Source organism: Antechinus flavipes, chromosome 5 (assembly GCF_016432865.1).
Source record: "Antechinus flavipes isolate AdamAnt ecotype Samford, QLD, Australia chromosome 5, AdamAnt_v2, whole genome shotgun sequence".
Classification (NCBI taxonomy): domain Eukaryota; kingdom Metazoa; phylum Chordata; class Mammalia; order Dasyuromorphia; family Dasyuridae; genus Antechinus; species Antechinus flavipes.
The window spans coordinates 51,617,199-51,629,225 of record NC_067402.1 but is presented as its reverse complement, the minus strand read 5'-3'; the positions used below and the strand labels follow the sequence as shown (position 1 = coordinate 51,629,225).

At 32.3% G+C, this 12,027-nt stretch overlaps 1 protein-coding gene across 1 annotated transcript in view; it reads left to right on the top strand.

Moving 5' to 3' along the window:
- Window positions 1–10,408, top strand: part of MINDY3 (MINDY lysine 48 deubiquitinase 3) — an 86,130-nt gene extending 75,722 nt beyond the window's left edge. Inside the window, exons 12-15 of the mRNA XM_051961842.1 lie at window positions 2,332–2,404; window positions 5,356–5,443; window positions 8,035–8,106; window positions 9,279–10,408. Coding sequence (XP_051817802.1) covers window positions 2,332–2,404; window positions 5,356–5,443; window positions 8,035–8,106; window positions 9,279–9,428 — 383 coding nt within the window. The 3' untranslated portion in view covers window positions 9,429–10,408. The remainder of the gene's footprint in view (window positions 1–2,331; window positions 2,405–5,355; window positions 5,444–8,034; window positions 8,107–9,278) is intronic.
- Window positions 10,409–12,027: the final 1,619 nt, after the last annotated feature.

The window sequence follows — 12,027 nt, the reverse complement described above, 5'->3', positions numbered from 1 at the left end:
AAAGAACAGACGTCATGTCAGCCAGCAGCAGCCCAGCATGAGCGGACATCTTTAGATTAAGATCTAAGCCCTCTGTGTTGCCCACCTCAGCCTCCTTCATGGCTGCTGGAACAAATTTTTATTGGCTGTTTCCAGGAAATTTAGTGGAAATCATCCACTGCTTGGGATAAACATCGCCTAACTCACTGACAGATTTGAGACCTGTTAGTTACTCTCAACTGGGTTTAATCTGCCTACCAAGATGGTTCAGTGAGACATGCCCACTGAACATGCTATAGGTTTTTGGAGCCACAATTGAGAATTGGATGAAACAGGTGAATACTAAAGGTGGGTGAGTCCTAAAAAGAACTCAGCAAGACTCGAGAGGTACTAGTTTTCCTGAACAAACCTGTGCATGGATAGAGATGGCCCAGAAAAGGAGGTGCTACTGAGAGGAGAAAGCCCTAGAAGCCAGAAGAAGCAGTATTGCTCAGATTATAGACAAAGTCTCGAAGCATCTAAGCTTGTTTGTAAAGGAATAGTCAAGTAGGAATCCCAAACCAAAGAGAAGCCCACTCTAAACCAAAAAAGTTTTTTAACTGGCTGACAGGAGCTTAATCCAGTAGTGGTCTACTCTTGTTCAGCCCTTCTCTCAGCTTAGGAGCATGTAAGAACTCTGACTAGGAAGCCAAATCAAAATTTTTGTGGATCAGCCCACTTTGGAAATACTAGAAGCTTCTGTGTCCTAGCCTTTCCCTCGAGTTCCTGGAATAATACAACACTCAGTACCCTAAGGAAACAGGAAAAGCATCAGCCGAAAAATCATACACTTCAAGACAGACATTAAAGAAGAAAATGATTCCAAAACATTTACAAGCAAAGCCTCAGAATAAGAACATAGCTTGGGCACACACTCAGCTAGAATTCCTGGGAGAGATGAAGCAAGAGTTTAAAAAATAAAAAATCTAAAATATTTTTTATAATAGAATGAAGGTGCTTGAAGAAAAAACTTAAAGAAAAAAAAAGAACTGAAAGCCATGGAAGAAAAATTAGAAAGTGAATTAATAGTTTGGCACAAGAGATACAAAATCTTGTCTGAGCAAAAAACTACCTTGAAAATTGAAATGGACCAAATAGAAGCCAGTGACATCCTGAGGCAACCAAAAATATTAAATCAAAATCCACAGAGTGTAAAGTTTCTCATAGCAAAAATATCCAATGTAGATAACAGAAGAGGAGAAAGAAAATTTTAATCATTAGACTATCTGAATACAATAACTTAAAAAAGAGCATTGACATCATACTTAAAAAAAAAAAATACCCATATATCTTAACCAGAAAGCAAAGAAGAAATAGAATCCCTTCAATGGATTAATGCTACAAGCAAAGAAAAAGCATTTGAGCATTAGTGAATAATAATCAGGATCACACAGAATTTACCAACCACTTTGAAGGAACAGAGAACTTGGAATATGATATTCTAGAAGGCAAAGATTTAGGTTTAGAGCCAAGAACAACTTAGCCAGCAAAACTAAATATGATGCTTTTTTGTGGGAGGAGAAGAAGGGGAAGAAGAGGAATTTTAAATTAAATAGAAGACTCCAAACTTTTCTGGTGGAACTACTAGAGCTGCTTAAAAACAATGAAGTTCAAAAATACAGATAAAAAGAAACATTATAAGGTAAACAAGAATGAGCATTGATAAAGGATAAACTGTTTACATTCAAATATGGAGAGATTTGTCTCTGAACCTCAGCGTCATTAGGGTTCACCAATTAAATAAGGTCTTGGAGCAGTCATGTCATATCTTGATGATCTGAGAAGAAGAATATACTAGTGTTAAGGAGAAGGAAAGGAAGGTTAGGGAAAATTATCTCAATTAAGTTTTACAAGTAGATACTGGTTCAAACAAGGAAGGGCAGTAGAGAAAAATAGTTGACACATGAAAGTCAATTTCATCACAGCTGGTCCAAAGTAGGAAGAACAAATAAGAACAGAGTTGGAGGTGAAAATACATTTCACATCACAGGGAAATTGGAAAGAAAAGAAAGAAGGAATAAAAGGGTGCCCATAAATTGGGGAATAGATGAACAAGTTAGGATGTAAATGTAGTGGTACTATAATAGTGAGCTCTTGCCAGTAAAATTAATAGCCATGGAAAGTCCAAGTTAAGCGAAATAAAAGTCCAAATGAGGATGTGACAAAAACTTATTAAAATAAGTTTCATGTTGTTTTCACTCTTATTTGATTTTTATGAGAATTTGTGTGGCTACAATGATTTTTGAAGACTATTTTTAAAAGATGATGTTGACTTTTTCTGTCATAATTTCTTATTTTCTGTTATTTTTACAGATAATGGATTTATACCTGATACACTTCTAGAAGATGTGATGAAAGCTTTGGATCTTGTTTCAGATCCTGAATAGTAAGAGAATAGAAAATTAAAGTCTTTATTTAACCATAAATAAAGCTTCCACTAAAATCAAAATTTACCATACCATCATTAATTATTTTATTGAGATATGCATTCTACACAATGTGTTTATTATACACAAATGTCATAGTGGAAAATAGTATAATTAAAGGAATAATCAGTTTGGATTATGGATAAAAAAGCTTTTAAAACTTTATTTGAATTACCTTTCTTGTTTATACTCTTGTCTCTTTTATTAGGCATTTAAAAGTTGTGTTGGAGTTTTGTTTATTTTTGTGGAGATTTTTTTTTTTTTGAAATTTTAAAGTATTGTGCTGTTAACTATTAAAACTTTTGAATATTATTTTTTTTTTCTATTTTGAACTTGGTTTGGACAACTTTGAAGGAAATTATAACAGTTTTCTTTATTATAGATAATAGTGTTTTCCATCAATAACCAGCCCCCCTTTGACTCTTCAACCATATATATTTAAAGGTAGTCAAAAATATTGAATACTTCTAGATAACTAAATGATCTGGACTAAATAATGTGTCAGTATATGAAGAATCAAGTGTTCATTTTTTTTCTTGTCCTCATAACATTGGTGTTATGCAGTGGCACTTTTTAAATTATATAATAGCTTCCTTTAAAAAGCATTTTCTCATTTTGTTTCTCCTTAGGGGTAATTTGCATTTTTATTATGCTAAGTGAAATATTAATCAAACATGAAATTGAATCTGGAAATTTGACCAGTTTCTTCTGAACTAAATTAGCATGATAGCTTCTAATGTTTTTAGGCTCTGCACGTTTTTTAGCTGACAATAATAAAATAAACTTTAACATGTTAAGTATTGCAACAAGGAATTTCACTATAAGCAACGTAAACAATATTGATATTCACAATTCTGTTCGTGTTTTTTAGATGAATTTCAGATGTGATCTCTTTGCAAATATACAGCCACATATAAACACATATACTAATCAAATCTAAATTAATATCTAAGAATCTTATTAAATTATGACTTAGTCATATTCAATAGGTAAGCATAGGTAGAAATAAAAGAGATGTCTAAAGGAACTTCAGCTATTTTAGCAAGTAATATGATGGTGGTTTGCCAGGTTTCCTCTATACTATTTAGGTATAAGAATGACAATGTTGTGTAGTAGAGCAAATGTTGGACTGAGAATCAGAGGCATTTAAGATCAAATCTTTGCTTTCTTCACTTACCCCCACTCCCATGTCTAAATTCATTTTAAAATTAATCCACATTTCTCATGCCTTACTATAATATTTGGTGGTATCCTTGCTGTATGAAGTAGGCAACAGTAATCTGTTTAAATTGTTTTCTAGCTGTATGGAGGGATGAATTAAAAGGTCTTCATGCCCACTCTTATGGTTAGCATTAGACATTTTTAAAATGACTGAGGTCCAGTCTGTGGTAGTAGAATGACTTGTTCCCTTCTGGAGAGTCCATCATTTTTAAGTAGGCTAGAATCCATGAGTCTGATCTCATTAGCCTCCGGTTCAAACCTACTTATCTAATCATCTCAGACCCATTAGATAGAATATGATATTCAGATCCTTTATTTTCTAAGATAGTTGGTAATTTGATATCCTTATTCTACATGTAAAAACACACAGAGAGACACACACATTTTAAAGGACACAGCAGAGAATTAAAAAATGAATAAGAATAACGTTTTTATATTTTGGTATTCCAAAAAACCCTAAATTGCTGGCTTCAAAATAGAAATTTCAGATTCGAAGGATTTTATTTTCTAACTTTCATTCCACTTTCTCTTGTCAGTCCTCCTTAGTATTGGTGTGCAGTGTTCTTTCTTCCCAACAGATAAGACTTGGAATAAAAATGGAAAAGTGGGGCAAAACACAATGTGGTTTGTCTTTATGGTCTTTAGCAACTAGCCTAATATATATTCCCACTTCAAATCATATCACATTTCTGTTTCTGGAATGAATAATTTCCTTTTTCTACCCCAAGATTTAGAGGTTAAAATTTTCTGCTGCATGGGCTTACTTTTTTGTTCTTAAAAGTGACTTTTTTTTTTTTAAATAAAGAATTGAAAAGAATTTTTTTTTTTTTAAGTGTGTGGTAAAATTAACTTCTTGTTATGAAGATCTCATGTTTATACACTCCACTGATATTGTGTTTCTTCACAACAGCCTTGTGAGGTAGTTAGTATAAATACATGTTAGTATAAATGCCTTTTTATAGATGAACAATAACCACAGAAAAGTCTGTGATCACACATCTAATGAGTGTTGGAACTGAGATTTGATCTCAGCTGTCTCTAATTCTTTGCCCAACATTCTTTCTACTCTATAACACTGTCATTCTTATACCTAAGTAGTATAGCATGATCAAGCTTGAAGGACCCTTATTGAACAAGTACAAGCTTTTATTTCACAGATCACGAAATAAAGCCTAGAGAAACTGATCTGCTCAAGATTTCACAATTAGATACCATAATAGCCGGGAACAAAATCTTGGACTTCCAGTTCAGTGTACTTTCCACTCTGCCAGGAAAGAGAAGAAGAAAAATTAGATGAATGATTTGTATTTTCACAGTGAAATATACTTCTATAAAAATTGTTCTTTAAAAACAGACAAAAGAAAGAAATTCTTTTTGGCAGGGGGCAGTGCTGTGGATCTAGGCTTATAAACACCCAATTTTAAAATTACTTTACCTAATAAGGAACAAACCTTCAAAATTATCTTCACATTTTAAATTGTAAATGTTAACAGATTACTCTGATTTAAAAATAACCACATTTTGGCAAATCAAGTGCCATTCCTATGTATTTGTCATTAAGGTTCTAAAAAGAACAACTCTCAAAAGTTTTTGGCAGTGAGATGTGTTGTAATGCCACATATTTTAATCATGTAAGAATAAAAATGTACCACTGCACTTATTGTTTTTGTATTTTTTGATATTGTTCTAGTGTCAACCTCATGAAGAACAAATTAGACCCAGAAGGACTAGGAATTATCTTACTGGGTCCTTTTCTCCAAGAGTTCTTTCCCGATCAGGTAATGTAAGGAATTGTTAGTTGATTCCTAATATGGTTGAGGTCCTCAGAGATCATGGTGGTAATTTTCCTACACATTTAAAACTATCCTGCTTATAGATTTAATTTATGTCGAGAGTCTTTTAAAGCTTCTCATACTGATAATATATGTGCTTGTGTGTGGACATAGTTAAGTTACATTGTATTTAATGGAAAGATTTTCTCGAATTCCAAATATTTGTATATGTTCACTTAGTTATGAACAATTGCTATTTATACTGCTCTTGCTTATTTTGTGATTTAAAAAATAGCATTTCATAATTGTGTACTAAAAATACATTGTAGCATGTAAAATCACTGCATAAAGTAGGATACAAGTGAGTTCTACTCAATCTGAGGCTCATAACTAGGATTATATGGCAGCAAGGTTCCTTCTGCCAGTTCCCATATCCTGGAATCTTTAAAATTTAAATGATCTCTTTGCCAGAAAGAAAGCCAAGGCAGCAAATAGTAAGAATTCTCCCAAGGACAACTTAATTATCTTAAGGATACCTTCTTTCTTCTGGAGGGCTAGGTGGGTTGTAGAAATCACACACACACACACACACACACACACACACACACACACACACACTGTTTGCTCTACTGCAAACCAGTTTTGACTTTCCCTTCTTGGTCTCCTATGAGCCATTGAATACTGGGCAAGTTAACTACTCTCCTGTAGATTGTTCCTTATCTCTTTTCTAATGTAAGATTTTGTCACTTAACTGAGTTGCTCAGTTACCCAAATATACTTTGGTCCTTTACTCTTCAAATAATAACACGATTGTAACTTGAAGTTAAGTTTTGTAAAATTACCCATATCATTTTCACCACTATTACAAAAAGGAGATAGCTGCCAAGTAGAAAAATAACTCAGAATAGAAAGGAAAAAATGCTAGACTTAATAGTCATTTAGAAAAGTTTAAAAGAACTTAAATTGTTAATCCCACATGTCAGATTCATATTTCTCTGAATTATAATACTTAATATTCTTAAAATGGTAATAGCATTATGAACATAAAACTTTGATCATCTTTTAAATGACTAAAGCACCTACTTTCTAAAACTGTTACTGCCCCAGAAATTTGAGAAAGGAAAAAAGAATGGAGAGTGTTGTTGTTTTGTTTTGTTTTGTTTTTTAAATAGAGGTTCAAATCCTAAACTATTGATTAAACATTCTTTGCAGTTACTTAATAATGAGAAAGTTGGAAAAGTATTTTCCAGTGATTTCCAGTGTTTTAAATTGTAGCACTTAAAATGTTAGGCTTCTTAATAAGTATTTAAGTTTTATAGATTTCATCCTCATTGTTTTCTGTAGTTGAAATAAAAATCTGATTTTTAATTAATGCATTTCTGATGTGGTCTTAAGTATATTTCTCAATGACATCTTAAATTAAAAAAAATATATAGTCCCACCTATATAATATTTAATTTTGTGTTATCCTACTAGAAAGATTCATAAAAATGGATCTTATTTTTAAATCTTAAAAAAAAATTTTAATGTTTGAGGTAATTTCTAACTTTTTTAGAAGTAGGATAGCCTCCTATTTAAAATTGTACTCTACCCCGCCCCTCCCTTCCCCCCCAAAAAAGTTCTAGGGCTATGTATTTGTATAGAATTGTATTTAGAAGTCGGATTATATGTTTGGATGCATTTTTTCAAATTATAGTTTATTGACACTGTCAGGTAATTTATTAGATCATTTCATTTGGTCCTTATAGATTTTCTTGTTAAAATGCTGTCATTAACACACAAGCTAGATATAAAATTCTTAAAAAAAAAAAAAAAAAAAAACACTATTGAGCACCAGCTGTGCAAGACATACCAGAGAATGCAGAGCAATTAGGATACTGTTTGCTCCCAATAGCTACTTACACTTTATATCACACTTTATATAACAAAGCAAGAGGTAAACAGTCACCAATGAATGTTTCAAAGAATTTCCATAGTAATTAAAAGGAGAAGGAAATCACTTCTCAGTGGTCAGTGGACATGAATGTGACCTGGATTTCGAAAAAAATAGACAATGTTCATAGCCCTTAGAAGGGTTGAAATTCCAGTTGATAGTCTGGTATTAATAGTTAGGAAAATTGTATCTCAAAGTGAAAGCATTTTTGAGGGAAGAGTGAATAAAATACCTGGGCTGTGGCAGAGTGTTCATGAAAATTAGTCACTGAAATAAAGCCTGGAGAGGTAGGCAGGGACCAAGAGTACAGAATGCTTTGAATGCCATGTTAAGTAGTTTGTTCTTTACACTTTAGGCAGTAGGGATTAATCACAAGGTTTTTCAGGGAATTTACAGTTAGCTAGAAGTCACATTCCAGATGGCCATTTCATGTAGAATAACAGCCTTCATGGGACATTCTATGCAGAGAATCCAAAGTCTGTGCAGTAGAATGAGCACAACTGCAAACAAGTCTGGATTTAGAAGAGAATAAAATTCTGGAGTGCATTTTTCTAGATACAGCTTTTTAAAATCCTTTTCAAGTTGACATTTAAACTTTCAGTTACTAATTAGAAACAATTTGGTTTGTAATAGAAACATATAATGATACTTTTACTTGTCATAGGATTCCAGTGTGCCAGAGTCATTTACTGTATACCACTACAATGGATTAAAGCAGTCTAATTATAATGAAAAGGTATGATTATTTAAATAAATTATTTATTTTTATTGGTTCAGAGGATATAAGTATATAAGAGCTCTACATTACAACATGATCTCAAAATTCTTTTTATTTTTCCTTTATTCTATCTGCATTATTCTTTGCAGACAATTGGGTCAGAATTTTTTCTTTTGTTTTTCATTTAGTCTTATGTTTTAGGGAGTTCAAGCTACTTATCAATCTATTTTTCTTTCTTTCTATGGTGTGTATGTAGTTTCTCCATGTAAATATTTTCTGACTGCTATTCCCTTCCATAAAATTATTTTTATTCTTATGTGTCTTTCTTCCTGATATCCTTTTTCCAATTGCTTCCAATTTCTTTTTTTAAAAAACATATATACCTATTCACTCTTTTCTTTTTTCATATAGTATTCAAATAAGATATATTTTTTGGCTAAAATTTATTGAAATATGATCTATTAGAGATTCTTCTATAGACTTCCCATTGACTCATACTATTAGCCTGTGACGTAATTTTTTAGTGTACGAGGCCATTTTCTAAGTCTACGAGTTACATGTCATTGCTGATCAGCATCAGTAAAAATTTGCATACCTTTAATTCTCTACAATGATGAAGTCACAGGTCCATACTCAATGCAAAACAAAATTAAAATTAAGGCAAAAAGAGTCTTTTAGGATATGTCGATTGTTACTGCATGAATATCTGATCATTAGAGTTATAGTTTCCATATATGTGCAACATATAGACTATATTATATGAAGAAACATATAGACTATATGATATATATAAATATATAAAGTTTAAACAACCAGAAAAAAAAATTATTCATTTGAGTTCTTCTTTCTAGATGGACTAGAGATCTTTTGCATATTTTCTGTGAGGTCATAAATATTTTATATATTTTTAACTATTAAACTGGAACAAACCTGTTAGCCAGGCATATGCTATTGCATATATACACATTATTCTTTAGTTCTGGGTTTTTTCTAGAAACATCACAAATGCACCCAGTCTGTAGCCTAAGAACAGATAGTTTTATGCATAATTTCTACTGAGACAAAATCAGATGTAAGGTTTTGTACCCGAGTGGAAGAGTTATCTTGCTTATCCTAAAGATTGCTTAGATCCCTCGTGGAGTATCTCTGAACACATAGGCTAAATTTGTAGGTGTCATCTTTATTTACAGGTCATGTATGTTGAAGGTACAGCAGTTGTTATGGGCTTTGAAGATCCTATGCTTCAGACAGATGACACCCCAGTTAAACGCTGTCTCCAAACCAAATGGCCGTATATAGAGCTGCTCTGGACCACAGACCGTTCTCCTTCACTGAACTGATTTGCCCAAGTGTTTATAAGGAAAGTGGTACATACAAATGCTTTACGGAAGGATTGAAAAATGGCAGTTAGATGTAAAATATTATACTTTGGCTAAATGAAGATATACACTGGTATCATTGATAAATTGTAAATAATTTTAAAACACTTTTTCAGTGTTTGGAATATATTTAATTTATATTTCTTTTTAAATGTCTTCTGTTAAAGTTTATCATTTGGGGCCATTGTGACATTGACAATAAAAATTAATTCTAAGCTTTAAATAAAATGTGTTTATTCTAGGACAATTCGCCATCCCTTAAAGTCTAGGATAATTTGCCATCCCTTACAGGCAGATTATGAAGGTCCAGCATTGTAACATCTGCATACTGGATATCAAAAATGAAAACATTATTACATTACAGTACATTAGAAAATTGAAAAACTTCACTTCTGCTTGTATTTTTAATTCATCCAAGCATGTTTTATTACTTAAATAATGCTGGCTTACATCATATCATAGCTTAGCCTCAGCACTAAAATGCATAAAAGTTTGGGTTTTTGTTGTTTCTTTTCTAAAATCCCTTTTCAACTAAGTAGCTCGTACAAATGTTGGTCAGATGGTACACTTCAGAAATATTCCTATGTAACATAAATCATCAACTCCATCTTTTGACAGTTATCTGTTGCTTAAGCTTAATTATCTGGCATGTTGAAAGGCAGAAATTTAAGGGGATGATGTATTAATTTATTCAGAGATTATGAAAGGAATATAAAAATAAGTTCAACAGATTCTGTTCTACAATTGTAACTGTTCACTTTTATTGTATTGCCAAATACTCTTCTGAATTTGTCCCAACAACTATGTAAGCCAGCTTTCTTGTATATTTGTAACTGTGTTAACTGCATGAGAACATCTGTTATTACATTAGTATATTACATTATTTATTATGATCCTAGTTGATGGCTCTAAATAAAACAGACTTTTTTCCTGAACTATAACCTAGAATTTCTTTTACATTAATTATCCAAAATGAATCTCTCTTCTTACATTCAGATGTGTTGATAATCTCTAACTCGGTAGTAGATCTCATAAACCAGCAAAAATACTAAAGGAGCCAAGTCAGGAGTTTTTAGATTACCAAGGTTCTTATCTTCCTCTTGAGAAAATGCCCCCACTCTGCAGAAAAGGACCCAGAGCAAATAACATCGTAATTCGAGGCTGAGTAGTACTCACATGGACATATTCCTTATCGACCTACCTGGTCAACAGGAATTCTAGAAGGATCTGCCTCTAATATCAACAATAACAGTAACTGACATCTGTGAGATGCTTTAAAGTTTGCAAAGCACTTTACAAATGTTTCATTTGATCTTCCCAATAATCAGCAAAGTAGATGCTATTATTATCTCTTCTTTACAGTTGAAGAAATTGAGGCAGACAAAAACTTGCTTGATCATGCACCTACTAAGTATATAAGGCCAAATTTAAATTCATCTGCCTAACTCCAAGCTCAGCATGCCACCTGGCTGGGTGCATATATTTAAATAACCTTATTCAAATGATGTGAATTAGCATATGTACTCTAAAGGCAAAACTTTTTTTTAAGCTTTTTATTTTCAAAACCTGCATAGTTTTTAACATTCACTCTTGCAAAATTTTGTGTTCTAAGTTTTTCCCCTCCCCTAGACAGCAAATAATCTTATACATGTTAACATGTACAATTCTTTTATACCTGTTTCTACAATTATGCTTCACAAGAAAAATCGGATCAAAAAGCAAAAAGAGAAAACAAAGGCAAAATTTTCAGTATGACTTAGTCGGGGCTTTGAAACATAGTCTACCTTTTTTTTTTTTTTAATTCAGTTGGGAATTATTAACATCTACTGTTACTATTTCTTCTATTATATAGATATAAATAATGCTTTTGTCATTTTATGCCAGGTCCTAGTTACCTATATTGCTTTAAATCAAACTGTTTTATAGGCACTATTTACTCCTTTCTCACATGTAGCTTGGTCATTACACTGCTTGAAAATTCTTATTAGCTCTTCTCTGTGGCCTTTAGAATAAGGTCCAAATATTTGAGTCTCATAGTCAAGGTTCTTCACAGTAAAATTTCAATTTACTTTTCAATCCTCTACTACCACACTTCACCAAAAAAGAAAAAAAAATCCTAATCCAGTTGAGCTAAAAACTTTCTAAAAACATTGCACACTTTCCCTTCTTATGTTCACTGCATCCCTATATTTAGACTGCTCTCTCTCCTCTCCCTTTTTCCTGATGAAATCCTTTCCCTCCTGGGAGGCATATCTCAAAAGTCATTCCCTTTATTATTAACCTGTCTCCAAATTTGCCCTAACCAAAATCTCCATCTAGATGTCTTGTTCATACCTTTTTTTTCTTCTTTTTTTTTGGTAATTTTGTAAACTGCAGAGGTAATATGTTTTTGTGCTACAACATCTGACTTGTACTAGGTCAAAAACATCTTCACTTCCTTTTCCTCGTTACTAATTTTAGATGATTAAATGAATGAAACTAAAGCATTCAAAGTTTGAGTATAGAGAAGCCTAAAGACTTTTGTTTGCCTTCAGAGCTATGAATAAATCTGAAATCTGTC